Source organism: Lethenteron reissneri, unplaced genomic scaffold, assembly GCF_015708825.2.
Source record: "Lethenteron reissneri isolate LAM-NWPU_2019-01 unplaced genomic scaffold, ASM1570882v1 scaffold_1330, whole genome shotgun sequence".
Classification (NCBI taxonomy): domain Eukaryota; kingdom Metazoa; phylum Chordata; class Hyperoartia; order Petromyzontiformes; family Petromyzontidae; genus Lethenteron; species Lethenteron reissneri.
The window spans coordinates 28111-41846 of NW_026891037.1; the positions used below are offsets into that span (position 1 = coordinate 28111).

The 13736-nt window shown below is 55.0% G+C and overlaps 1 protein-coding gene across 1 annotated transcript; it reads right to left on the reverse strand.

Moving 5' to 3' along the window:
* Positions 1-145: 145 nt before the first annotated feature.
* On the reverse strand, positions 146-12135 carry LOC133362017 (insulin-like growth factor II). The gene is made up of 5 exons (XM_061580984.1): positions 11861-12135; positions 2510-2560; positions 2275-2392; positions 283-394; positions 146-180 (listed from the first exon to the last, which is right to left on the reverse strand). Exons 1-5 carry the CDS (start codon positions 12133-12135, stop codon positions 146-148), a joined length of 591 nt encoding a protein of 196 aa, XP_061436968.1.
* Between the last annotated feature and the right edge of the window lie 1601 nt (positions 12136-13736).

The window sequence follows — 13736 nt, forward strand, 5'->3', positions numbered from 1 at the left end:
GCTGGTGGTGAAGGAGGGAGGTGGTGGTGGTGGTGGTGCTGGTGGTGCTACTATACACTACGCTACTATACAATATACACTACACTATACACTACACACCACACTACTATACACTACACTATTTTTAGCACCAGGCTAGGGTAACCTACGGGTGTGCTAGGAATCCCCAGTACCCTTCCCCTGGGGTGTGGAGTGTGATAGGACACGGGAACGTGTGCCTGCAGCGGGAACAGCCCAGCCGCCGCCGCCGAAGGAGGAAGGCTCGAGGGTTAGAAGCCCAACCTCGTCGCCGGGCGGTGATGGCGGCGTGCCCCCGCCCGGGGCAGACGAGGGGAGCCGTGGCGGGGCGTGGAGTAATGGGAGACAGTTCTACGTGCAGCCAGAGGTCCGACGCCTGCACCATGACGGGCGAAGGCGTCAGGTGTGCAGCATAGGCAGTGATTGTGCAGCAGTACTCAGAGTGTAAGCAGAGTCGTGTGAAGAGTGTTTAATAAAACAACTGGCGCAAGCCCTTACATGAAGCTCCGTCTCCGTGTGGATTTACAAGTCTCCAGCGTGTCAGGAATAACCACACAACACTTGGGAGATCATCTCTGCCTGGTGCCTTTCCTGGTCTCAGGCTATGGAATGCTTTCAGTACTTCCTCAACAGATGGCACCTCAGCCAGGCACTCACAGGGGGTGACTTCCTCTTCCAATATTTGAGGCACCGCAGCCTCAGCAGGGTCATCCCCACTTTGTGCCATGATGTTTTCCAGGCTGGGGTATTTCCCCTCCCCCAGGACCTCACAAAAATGCTCAGCAAATCTGCAAACCTGTTCCTGGGGGTCGGAGATTGGATCACCGTTCGTTTCCCTAATGATGGTAATAGGTATGGCGCTGCAGGTTACTTTTTATGGAAATAAACAGCGATATGTGATCGCAGGCCATTGAGGCAGACTCCATCTCCTCAGTAACCCACGACCACCACCCATCCTTGCAGCGCCTCACGGCTCTCCGAACCTCCGAGCGAAGGCTGCGGTAAGCTTCCTCATTCTCTGACGTGGGATGCTGTAGACGATGAGAGAGGGCCTGTCGCTTTTTCTCAGCCAGCCTGAACACCTCTTTTGTCAGCTAGGGTCTCTGAGGAGGTATGGACCGTGTACCCAAAGTAGCCATTGCAGCTGCATGAGCCACAGTCCTAAACCTCGCCCATTTCCCCTCGACATGAGGAGTGGGGGGCGATGCCAACCCTAGCCGCAAGCGATGATGAAATTCTTGCTTGAAACTTTAATCAGCTAGCTGAGGCCATGCCACGATGGGTTTAAATGGGGTCCTGGGTGTACACCCCCCACCGGAGTGGAAGAATGGCAGGCGCATCTTGCAGATGACAAGTCAATGGTCAGTGGGCAAATCAGCTCCTGGTGTCAAGGACATGGGCCCGCATGCACTGGTCCGTCACAATGTAGTCCAGCAGATGTTCTTGCTTGTGTCGTGACTGTGATTGTCACTGTGTGGTGCCGGGCTTACGAAGCCACGGCGGATGATGTGTTGGCATTACGTGCAGCCCGCTCACTGGGCGTAGTACCGCCAGCCCTAGCGGGGCCTGGGTGAGCGCTGGTCAGCGCGGAGGCACCGTGTACAGCGTGCGGTGCGGGCTCCCGGCGAGGGAGCGAGAGGGAGCGAGAGGGAGCGTCAGCCAGCCAGGGTTACGTTGGGGCACGATACGCCGGTTGACCTGCCGACACGTGACCGGATGATATTGGAGGGGGCCACCGGTGGACGGGGGGCCGCTGGGCGGTCACGTGGTCTACAAGAGCCTTCGGGGAGCCTTCGGGAAAGAGCCGGAAAGATCTAGAAGGTGGGCGGGGCGAGGGGTTGTAGATCTGAAGTTTTCGCGACTGCGATGATTCATACTCTTTGGTGTTTTCGGTAAAGTCACGTAGGTGAAAAATAAAATAAAATTAAAACTAAATTAAATCACGACGTTTCGGACGCCACGCAAGTGTCTGTCAACGGGCAGGAAAGCGTGGCCTGCTGCTGATGCAGACCAAAGAGTGAGGGGCTCGGGGTTCTTCGTGTTGCTGGCGATGAAGATCCGCATCGGGTTGAAGAAGCCTCTAGTCACGCGGTCAACACCCAAGTGTAGCTTGTGTTGTGTTGCTGAAGAGTGTTGCTCCCAAGACAACGTCTGCGACCGAGTTGGACTCGACACACTTGGACCCGCCGCCGGGTTCATAGAGCAGCGTAGCGCTAACCGCTACACCACCGCTACCCATCGCGCTGTGGGGGTCACCTTGGTCTCGATGTTGCGCCCTCTCAGTGCCGAGCGGACGAAGCGCAGCACGCAGTCCACCAGCCCCTCACCCTTCCACGTGCTCAGCCGTCCGTCCGGATCTGCCGAGCTCAACTCCCTGCAATGTCACCCGCCGTGACGTGAACCCCCGACGTTCCCCGTCGCGTCCACCGCATGACGTCGTGTCAACCGCGGCGTTCCCCGTCGCGTCCACCACGAAATCACCGCCCCTTACCGTAGGCACGCCAAGGCGTTGCAGAACGCCGCGGAAGGCGAGGCGGGCGAGCTGGGTGAGGAGGGCGAGCTGGGGTGAGGAGGGTGAGGAGGGCGAGGAGGGCGAGGAGGGTGAGGAGGGTGAGGAGGGTGAGGAGGGCGAGGAGAGCGAGTCTCCAAAGTTGCTCCTCCAGCCGCTCCCTGGCACCAGCACGTGCTCCACCAGCGCCGGGAGGCAAAGCGCCACCAGCGCAGCCCTCAGAGACTCGTGGCACGACAGGTTCCACAGCGTGCCTGGGGTAGGGGTGGTGAGCGTGGGTGGTGAGCGTGGTGTGGGTGGTGAGGGTGCGTGGTGAGTGTGGGATGGTGGTGAGTGTGGGTGGTGAGTGTGGGTGGTGGTGAGCGTGGGTGGGTGGTGAGTGTGAGTTGGTGGTGAGTGTGGGGTGGTGGTGAGTGTGGGTTGGTGGTGAGTGTGGGTGGTGAGTGTGAGTTGGTGGTGAGTGTGGGTGGTGGTGAGTGTGGGTGGTGGTGAGTGTGGGTGGTGGTGAGCGTGGGTGGTGAGCGTGGTGAGTGTGGGTGGTGAGTGTGGGTGGTGGTGAGTGTGGGTGGTGGTGAGTGTGGGTGGTGGTGAGTGTGGGTGGTGGTGAGTGGGGTGGTGGTGAGTGTGGGTGGTGAGTGTGGGTGGTGGTGAGTGTGGGTGGTGAGTGTGGGTGGTGGTGAGTGTGGGTGGTGGTGAGTGTGGGTAGTGAGTGTGGGTGGTGAGTGTGGGTGGTGGTGAGTGTGGGTAGTGAGTGTGGGTGGTGGTGAGTGTGGGTGGTGTGAGTGTGGGTGGTGAGTGTGGGTGGTGGTGAGTGTGGGTAGTGAGGGTGGGTGGTGAGTGTGGGTGGTGGTGAGTGTGGGTGGTGAGTGTGGGTGGTGGTGAGTGTGGGTAGTGAGTGTGGGTGGTGAGTGTGGGTGGTGGTGAGTGTGGGTGGTGAGTGTGGGTGGTGGTGAGTGTGGGTAGTGAGTGTGGGTGGTGAGTGTGGGTGGTGGTGAGTGTGGGTGGTGAGTGTGGGTGGTGGTGAGTGTGGGTAGTGAGTGTGGGTGGTGAGTGTGGGTGTGGTGAGTGTGGGTAGTGAGTGTGGGTTGTGAGTTGGGTGGTGTGAGCGTGGGTGGTGAGTGTGGGTGGTGTTGAGCGTGGGTGGTGAGGTGTGAGTGTGGGTGTGAGTGGTGGGTGGTGGAGGTGGTGGTGAGTGTGGGTGGTGGTGAGGTGGGTGGTGAGGTGTGTGTGGTGAGTGTGGGTTGGTGGTGAGTGTGGGTGGGTGAGTGTGGGTGGTGGTGAGTGTGGGTTGGTGGTGAGTGTGAGTTGGTGGTGAGTGTGAGTTGGTGGTGAGTGTGGGTGGTGGTGAGTGTGAGTTGGTGGTGAGTGTGGGTGGTGGTGAGTGTGGGTGGTGGTGAGTGTGTAGTGAGTGTGGGTGGTGAGTGTGGGTGGTGGTGATGTGGGTGGTGAGTGTGGGTGGTGGTGAGTGTGGGTAGTGAGTGTGGGTGGTGAGTGTGGGTGGTGGTGAGTGTGGGTAGCAATCACCGCCACCAACGGCAACATCCCCACCACCGCCACCACCGCCACCACCGCCAACACCACAACCGCCACCGCCAACTTGTCAGATTGCTCGCAATCACCGCCACCAACGGCAACACCACAACCACCACCGCCACCCCCCAACCACCACCACCGCCAACACCACCACCACCGCCACCACCGCCAACACCACAACCACCACCGCCAACACCACCGCCACACCACCGCCACCACCGCCACCGCCAACACCGCCACCACCACCACCGCCAACCCACCGCCAATACCACCAACACCACCACCTCCCCCACCCTCCCCCACCGAGAAGCCTCCTCTCTCTCTCTGCCGCCCCCCTCCGGCGGTGTTGGGCAGCGGCGGCGGTGGCGGTGCTGGTGGTGAAGAAGCAGTCTCCGAGAGCGCCCACAAAGCCGGACCACCAGCGGCGCGGCAGGGAGCCAAGCGGTGGTGCGGCGGCAGCAGGGGCAGCAGGAGCAGCAGGGACAGCAGGGGCAGTAGCAGGGGCAGCAGGAGCAGGGGCAGCAGCAGCAGGGGCAGCAGCAGGGACAGCAGCAGGGGCAGCAGCAGCAAGAGCAGGGCGTGGAGCGTCAGACAGGAGGGCCGTGGTGGCCATGGTGGTGACAAAGTCCTTCGGCCTGGGAGGGGGGGAGTGGGGGAGAGGTGAGCGTGTGTGTGTAGACATTACACACAGACACACACACATTACAACAACAGCAACCGCCATTCGCCACTAAGTGGCGGTGATGTCACCACGACGCTTGTGCCAGGCCACGTGCACCGAGGCCACGTGAAGTGTCGAACGCCCGCTGGCAGGAGGTCACGGGGCAGACCCAGGTGCCACAGGTCGACTGACTGAGATGACCGAGATGACTGGCTGATGCACCACCTGTGCCCCAAACTGTGCCAACTTGTTGTGCTTTAGCCACCCGGCGCTCCGCTCGTTGTTGTGAGCGTCGCTCCTCCGCCCTCCGTTGTTGTTGGAGGGCGACTGCCTCCAACTGCCCAGTAGCGTCCTTCACGAGCCTCCTCCACAGAGGCCGATCTTGACACCGCTGGTACCAGTCATCGGCAAGTCCACTCAGCTCCACGTCCTCCTGTACCACATCACTCCATCTCTTCTCTAGCCCGTGCCACGCCCGTTTAGCCCCCTCGATCCGGCCGAACAAAAGCTGTTTAGGCATGCGGTGGCTGGGCATGTGGGCTACATGACCCAGCCAACGCAGCCTTGCCTGCCGGAGGAGCTCACTGATGGGACTTTGACCAGATCTTTCAAGAATTTGTGAGCTCCTCACACAATGCAGCCTCGTTAAACCCAACAACCACCACAACAACCACCACCACACAAACAACAACCATCACAACAACCACCACAACAACCACCACCACACAAACAACAACCACCACAACAACCACCACCACACAAACAACAACAACCATCACCACAACAACCACCACAACAACCACCACCACACAAACAACCACCACAACAAGAACCACCACCACCACACAAACAACCACCACCAAACAACCACCACAACAACCACCACCACAACAACCACCACCACAACCACCACAACAACCACCACAACCACAACAACAACCACCACCACAACAACAACCTCCAACCTGGGTGCCGCCATCTTGAACTTGGCGATGGTCTCCGGGTTATGACGTCACCGGGAATCGTTTCTTCGATTCTCATCGATTCTAATCGTTGGTTTGCGCGTCTCTCTCTGCTAATCGATTCCCATCGATTATAATCATCGTTTTGCGTGTCTCCCTCTCTCTGATGATCGATTATCATCGATTAAATTATCCGTTCCGATGGCTCCGTGTGGCTATGAGATGTTGACCACCTCGCCTGGTCTACAGGAGGTCGTGGGTTCGATCTCTCTCTCATCATCATCACGGTGGCTATGAGATGTTGACCACCTCGCCTGGTCTACAGGAGGTCGTGGGTTCGATCTCTCTCATCATCATCATCACGGTGGCTATGAGATGTTGACCACCTCGCCTGGTCTACAGGAGGTCGTGGGTTCGATCTCTCTCATCATCATCATCACGGTGGCTATGAGATGTTGACCACCTCGCCTGGTCTACAGGAGGTCGTGGGTTCGATCTCTCTCATCATCATCATCACGGTGGCTATGAGATGTTGACCACCTCGCCTGGTCTACAGGAGGTCGTGGGTTCGATCTCTCTCATCATCATCATCACGGTGGCTATGAGATGTTGACCACCTCGCCTGGTCTACAGGAGGTCGTGGGTTCGATCTCTCTCATCATCATCATCACGGTGGTGAGTGATGGTGGTGAGTGATGGTGGTGAGTGATGGTGAGGGTGGTGGTGGTGAGTGATGGTGGTGAGGGTGGTGGTGGTGAGTGATGGTGGTGAGGGTGGTGGTGGTGAGTGATGGTGGTGAGTGATGGTGGTGGTGGTGAGGCCACCTCCATCACTACCATCACCACCACCTCCACTATTACCACCACCACTGTAACGTCCACCAACACCACGACCTCTACTTCCAACATCACCACCTCCATCATCACCACCATCACCACCACCATCATCATCACCACCACCATCACCACCACCATCACCACCACCATCATCACCATCATCACCACCATCACCACCATCATCACCACCATCATCACCATGATCACCACCACCATCACCACCACCATCACCACCACCATCATCACCACCATCACCACCATCATCCCCACCATCATCACCATGATCACCACCACCATCACCACTGCAACTCAGTTTGTACAAACTGAAATGTCGTGATTTTTATTTTATTTTACTTTTATTAATTTAAAATTTTTACCTACGTGGCTTTACCGAAAGAAAATCAACCTAAGAGTATGTGTGTGTGTGTGTGATATCAGCAAATTCCATTGGCCAACATCTAATTTGTTTTATTTGAAGGCCACAACATTGTTGACGAACGTGCTGAGTGTTTTGTCTTCATGAGACGCGTTGTTGTGTGTGACCACCACGTGTGCGCACAATGCACGAGCTGGCAGCATGAGCGCTCGGCGTGGAGCGGTGGCGCAGTTGTTAGCGCACACCATCAGAATGTTTATACTGGAGGAATCCGATGAGCGATAAAGCTCTTCTAGACAGATGTCAAGTCGGGGCAGGTCAGAACGTGCCAACAACAAACGACACAAACACACAATAGGAGTCCTAAGTAGAGGAAAGGTAATCGAATCACTTACAAATGTACACAAACTAAACTTAACTATTTTTTAGTTTAGTTTACAGCACTCCGCTGCAAATCCAGCAACTTGAGTTTCAATTCCCGGCCACTGCTGACATCAGCGGTGAGTCACATCTGAACCACATCGTGGTTGCCTTTCACCGCATCCCCGCGGTGACCAGCGTGGTGAAGTATGGTCAAACAGTGCCCACGGCGAGGGGGAGGCATTCATCCAGCAGCAGGGGATGGACACAGCGCTCCTCCGTACGTTGTGTGTCTATAGTTATACGAATCAAAATATTTATTTTAAATTTGAGAAATCCGATGAGCTTCGAAGCTCTATTTTTTTCAGAAGTTCAGAAGTTTCACTGGACGAAGAAAGCCCGGACCAGCTGACAAGCCCTCCTTTTCAAGGGCGACACGGCCGGCATACAACATCAAAGCACTCCACAATTACAGATTATTATTATTTAAAAAAAAATGTTTTATTAGAAAAGTGCTCCTGTTATACACTTTGACACGGGGGGGCGGCGGTGGGGGGAAATATCGCCGCTTATCCTTTATCCGCTGGGAAATGAAAATAAATAAGCCACGGAAATTCACGGCAACACAAAAAAATAAAAGTGAGAATCGGAGCGGCTGCGGTTGGGAGATGTTGGTGTGGACCCAGCGCCCTCGGAGGATCAGAGGGATTTGCGAGTAACGAAGCAAAAAACAAGTCTCCGCGGGAGAGAGGCAGTTCTGTTGCCTAACTCCGTCGCGTACTTGCGAATTCTGTGGCGTACAAACGCGCTCGATCTGGGGATTTACCCCCCTCCCCCACCCCTTGCAGATGACAATGGGATCTCGGCTGGTTAACAAAACTAACAAAAAAACGGAGACGGGGAACGACTCGAATTGAATTGGTTACAAGGTCCGCTCCTTCTCTCTGCCGCCAATACACGTGGCCATGGACTAAATTCAATTAGTTTGTACCGAATGACTTCAAACTGCGCTTCCTGTAACATTGTGCACGAGCGGAATTGTCTTTAGTGAACACAACACGCCGTGTTCATTACCACGACGACGGGCACGCACCACGAACGAAGCCATTACAAAACTACGACAATAAAACACAAACCCTGTGCTCTATGGCTCCGATGCGGCATCTCAGAAATCAAATAATTACACTGGTCAACAAAAAACAACATGTTTTTCTGGCCTGGACTTTTGCAGCTGTTCTAGACTAATTTCAGGGTGCTGATTCCAAATCTGATCTCAGATTTGCTCCATCACATCTCATTTTTATGCTATCGGCATACCCCATTTTCATTGATTTTACTCGAAATTAACTCTGTCACTTATGATTGCAAGTGGTTGCGAGTCAGTGACTGCTTTAGTGTTAAAATATGGTGCTGTATGTTTAGAATATCATTTTATGTAGATATCCACATTTATTTAATATTTTTCTTCCGCAGTTTTTATTGAAAATGCAATATTTGATATTTCAAAAACCTGATGTGATAGACAAAAACTGATGCCAGATTTGGAATCAGCACCCTGAAATTAGTATAGAACAGCTGCAAAAGTCCAAATTACATTAAAACCCTTGGAATACCTCGTGCCAGACAAAGTGTGTTGACCAGCGTGATCGCAGTTGGTATTTGTCGCCACCGTTCTCACTGCGCGAGCCTGACACGCGCACGCGGGTTTAGTCAGCGGTGGTTCCGCTGTTTGGGGCGATGCTGCGGCTGTGTGGTTTTTACTTATCGTGTGATTGTTAACGTTGCCAGTACAGCACGATGTTGTTTAAACGGAGGACCCGGGAGAAACATCCACGCGACCACGGGGAGAAGGAGAGGCACGCGAACTGCAAATACGCAGCAGCAGGCGTCAGGGTCGGGATCGAACCCACGGCCTCCTGCACACGTGGCGAGGGAGTTAACATCTCATAGCCACTGCTGGATCAGTGGCGAGGAAACCTCCCACAACCCCCTCCCACTACACGCCACCCCCACCGCGGCCCTTCTAATCAACTGAAATTGTGTCGCTTGTTTGGCGCTGAGGATTTGCTGCAACCTTTTGATGGCTGGAAGGTCAATGATCAACCAAACCGATTTCCCCGTCCTATAAACTTGCAACGGCGTTCTGGCCGAGTGCCCCGGTGGGAGGGGAGGGGAGGAGAGGGGGGTTAATGACTCAAGCCCCCGGGACCGATGGGAGCCTGGGTTCGAATCTGAGTATCAACCACCCGTGAGTAAAGCAAGTTCTCAGGTGTAAGAGGGTTTATAACCTCAACCCAGTCACCAATGATTGTCTAACATGAATACATAAATACAGGGTGAACGTTTTAGCACCCGCGGTAAACAGTGCCTGGACCAAAATCGATAGATACTCAGGGAGAACACTCAAATTCCACATCACAGCTGTATCTGCAATCCACTTGTTGCACTGCCTCAGGTAGCCGGTGTGTCGTACACGTGCAATAACAACGCTGAGTCCAACTGCTCTTTCTCACGAGGGTGCTCGCCGCGTGATCGGCTTCTTTTTTAAATCCTTTATATTAAGTTCACTTGCTTGCTTGCTTACGACCGTGCAAATCTGTCGGTCGTTTTTTACCCCACTTCCCGTGATCCAATCGAGCTGACATTTTGCACACAGACTCGTTGTGTGTGACAATTAATTTTCGTGAACTTTTTTTTCCAAAATTTTACACTGTTTAGGGAAAACAAATTAAATATTTAATTACCAATTGCTTAATACTGACAATCATCTGACCCATAGGTGGCAGCCATCTCAAGCCAGAGGACGAGAGGACTCTAGCTGCCACGCATATAAAGGATTTATAGTGAAAAACTTTGTTTTTACGGGTTATACTTATTTCATCTTAAGATTTGTTTAAGACAATTAAATGTGGGCGTCCGTCATACAAGCGGGAGAAAAGTGGAGCACCCGAAGTAAAACCCACGCTCCTTAATGGTAGCGACACCCCCTGCCCCCCCCCCCCCCGTCCGTTACAGACGGTAACAGACGGAGGTCAGTCCATTGGCTGTACCGCCTTTCTCACGACGAGCCAAGGAAGCGCGACTTCCTCCTCCTCGACGCCCGCGTTGAAGGGAGATTCGCAGCGTTTGTTCAGTGACCCACCAACCCTCGCCGCTTGCCTGCCGCAGCGCTCGCTAAACAGGCAGCAGCAGCGTGGCCACCAACGCCACTTGCCGGGCTTTGATCACAGCATGGGACACCGGCCACAAACGCGAATTTTCGCTCGACCTTTTTAGATATGTCGATGGAAGTGTGTGTTATTATTATTTTGTGTTGTTGTCGCCCATTTGTTCGCGGACTTTGATGGCTGACGGTCAAGAATCGTGACAGAAGGGAGCAAGCGGCACGTGGCCACGGCAATCTGGTGAGTAGGTGAGTGAGTAGGTGAGCGAGTGAGTAGATGAGTAGGTGAGCGAGTAGATGAGTGAATAGGTGAGTGAGTAGGTGAGTGAATAGGTGAGTGGGTTGGTGAGTGAATAGGTTAGTGAGTAGGTGAGTGATTGAGTAGGTGAGTGGGCTAGTAGGATAGTGAGTGGGTGAGTGAGTAGGTGAGTGAGTGGGTAAGTAGGTGAGTGGGTGAGTAGGTAGGTGAGTAGGTGAGTGAGCGAGTGGGTGAGTATGTGAGTGACTGAGTGGGTGAGTAGGTAGGTGAGTAGGTGACTGAGTGGGTGAGTGAGTGAGCGGGTGAGTGAGCGAGTGGGTATGTGAGTGACTGAGTGGGTGAGTAGGTGAGTGAGCGAGTGGGGGAGTAGGTGAGTGAGTGGGTATGTGAGTGAGTGACTGAGTAGGTGAGTAGGTGAGTGAGTGACTGAGTGGGTGAGTGGGTGAGTTTGTGAGTGAGTGACTGAGTGGGTGAGTATGTGAGTGAGTGGGTGAGTAGGTGAGTGAGTGGGTGAGTAGGTGAGTGGGTGAGTAGGTGAGTGAGCGAGTGGGTGAGTATGTGAGTGAGTGACTGAGTAGGTGAGTATGTGAGTGAGTGACTGAGTGGGTGAGTAGGTGAGTGAGTGGGTGAGTAGGTGAGTGAGTGGGTGAGTAGGTTAGCGAGTGGGTGAGTATGTGAGTGAGTGACTGAGTGGGTGCTGCTGCCGCTTTCACTGCCTCTCCCCCCTCCTGTCCTCTCTCCCTGCCTCTGTCACTCTCCTCCTCGTCTTCTTGGTGTCTTTACGATCACAACGTAACAAAATGCTCGGTGTGTTCAGCAAATTGATTTCGTTCATCGTGTCGTTTTTTTTTGTCTTTTTTCAATGCTCCGTCTTACCTAATTCCTCCTCACTCTATACAACTCCACGTGTCACTATTGTTTTTCTTTTTTTCCTCGCCCCCCTCTTTTTTTTAGGGCTTCCGCTCATTTTATTAATGTACTTGTTAGTGTTTCACAGAAGGAATAAACATTTTCATTTACTTCAACGTCTTGTTGTTGTTGTTGTGTTCACGGCGTGCTGCCCAGTCGCGTGGGCTGTTGCTGCTTCTTGTGCAGCTGCTGCTTCTGCTGCTGCTGCTTCTTGTGCAGCTGCTGCAGCTGCTTCTGCTGCTGCTGCTTCTTGTGCAGCTGCTGCTTCTTGTGCAGCAGCTGCGGCTGTGCGCAGTAGCGCTCCAGCAGCAGCAGCGAGCAGGCGCGCAGGCAGCACGCTTCTGTGATGCCGCCTAGCTGCTGCCGCTGCCGCTGCACGCCAGCTGGTGGCGCCGCGTAGAAGCCTCGCCCGTTGCATACAAACGCCAAGGCGTCGACCAGCTGGCTCCCGCACAGAGTCAAGGCCGCGCTTTGGTGGTGGAGTAGTACGCACAGCGCCAGCGGCGCCAGCAGCCACAGCCGCTGGGGACGCGGGTGGCGGGAGGCCATGACTCTGTGCAGCAGGAGGCCCATGCTGCTGCTGCTGCTGCTGCCGCCCCCGTGGGTTGTTGTTGTCGCGGTGACGGTGGCAACTGCGAAGCGCGCGCGTCGCTCTCTCGGGGGGGGAGAGTGGGGGAGTGGTGGGGGGAGAGTGGGGGGGGGGAGAGTGGGGGGAAGTGGTGGGGGGAGAGTGGGGGGAGTGGTGGGGGAGAGTGGGGGGGGGGGAGAGTGGGGGGAAGTGGTGGGGGGAGAGAGTGGGGGGAGTGGTGGGGGGGAGAGTGGGGGGGGGGAGAGTGGGGGGAAGTGGTGGGGGAGAGTGGGGGGAGTGGTGGGGGGAGAGGTGGGGGGGAGGGGGGAGAGTGGGGGGAAGTGGTGGGGGGAGAGTGGGGGGAGTGGTGGGGGGAGGAGTGGGGGGGGGGAGAGTGGGGGGAAGTGGTGGGGGAGAGTGGGGGGAGTGGTGGGGGAGAGTGGGGGGGGGGAGAGTGGGGGGAATGGTGGGGGAGAGTGGGGGGAGTGGTGGGGGAGAGTGGGGGGGGGGAGAGTGGGGGGAAGTGGTGGGGGGAGAGTGGGGGGGGGGGAGAGTGGGGGGAAGTGGTGGGGGGAGAGTGGGGGAGTGGTGGGGGGAGAGTGGGGGGAGAGTGGGGTGAGTGGTGGGGGGAGAGTGGGGGAGTGGGTGAGTGGAGATTGTATGATCTCCTGTCCTACAGAGTGAGTGGAGATGTATGATCTCCCCTGTCCTACAGAGTGAGTGAGTGGAGTTTGTATGATCTCCCCTGTCCTACAGAGAGAGTGAGTGAGTGGAGTTTGTATGATCTCCCCTGTTCTGCAGAGTGAGTGAGTGGAGTTTGTGTGATCCCCCTGTCCTACAGAGTGAGTGAGTGGAGTTTGTGTTCCCCCTGTCCTACAGAGTGAGTGAGGTAGTTTTATGATCTCCCCTGTTCTGCAGAGTGAGTGAGTGTAGTTTGTATGATCTACCCCCTGTTCTACAGAGTGAGTGAGTGGAGTTTGTATGATTCCCCCTGTTCTGCAGAGTGAGTGAGTGGAGTTGTATGATCTCCCTTGTTCTGCAGAGTGAGTGAGTGGAGTTTGTATGATCTCCCCTGTTCTGCAGAGTGAGTGAGTGTAGTTTGTATGATCTCCCCTGTTCTGCAGAGTGAGTGAGTGGAGTTTGTATGATCTCCCCCTGTTCTGCAGAGTGATGTGAGTGGAGTTTGTATGATCTCCCCCTGTTCTGCAGAGTGAGTGAGTGGAGTGTGTATGATCTCCCATTGTTCTGCCGAGTGAGGTTGAGTGAGTTTGTATGATCTCCCCTGTTCTGCCAGAGTGAGTGAGTGAGTTTGATGATCGCCCCCTGTTCTGCAGAGTGAGTGACGTGAGTGGAGTTTGTATGATCTCCCATGTTCTACAGAGTGAGTGAGATGGAGTTGGTATGATCTCCCCTGTTCTGCAGAGTGAGTGAGTGGCGTTTGGTGATCTTCCCCCTGTCATACAGATGTGAGGAGTGTAGTTTGTATGATCTTCCCCTGTTCTGCAGAGTGAGATGAGTGTAGTTTGTATGATCTCCCCCTGTTCTGCAGAGTGAGTGAGCTGGAGTTTGTGTGATCTCCCCC

What these genes read in the sequence shown, in the direction of transcription:
- LOC133362017 (XM_061580984.1), bottom strand. Translation starts at nt 12,135, where the DNA reads ATGGCCTCCCGCCACCCGCGTCCCCAGCGGCTGTGGCTGCTGGCGCCG. An exon ending in TGCGCACAGCCGCAGCTGCT is followed by an intron (nt 2,561 to 11,860) that starts GCACAAGAAGCA and finishes CTCCTCACCCAG; the next exon opens with CTCGCCCGCCTCGCCTTCCG. An exon ending in CATCACCGCCCGGCGACGAG is followed by an intron (nt 181 to 282) that starts GTTGGGCTTCTA and finishes TCCACACCCCAG; the next exon opens with GGGAAGGGTACTGGGGATTC.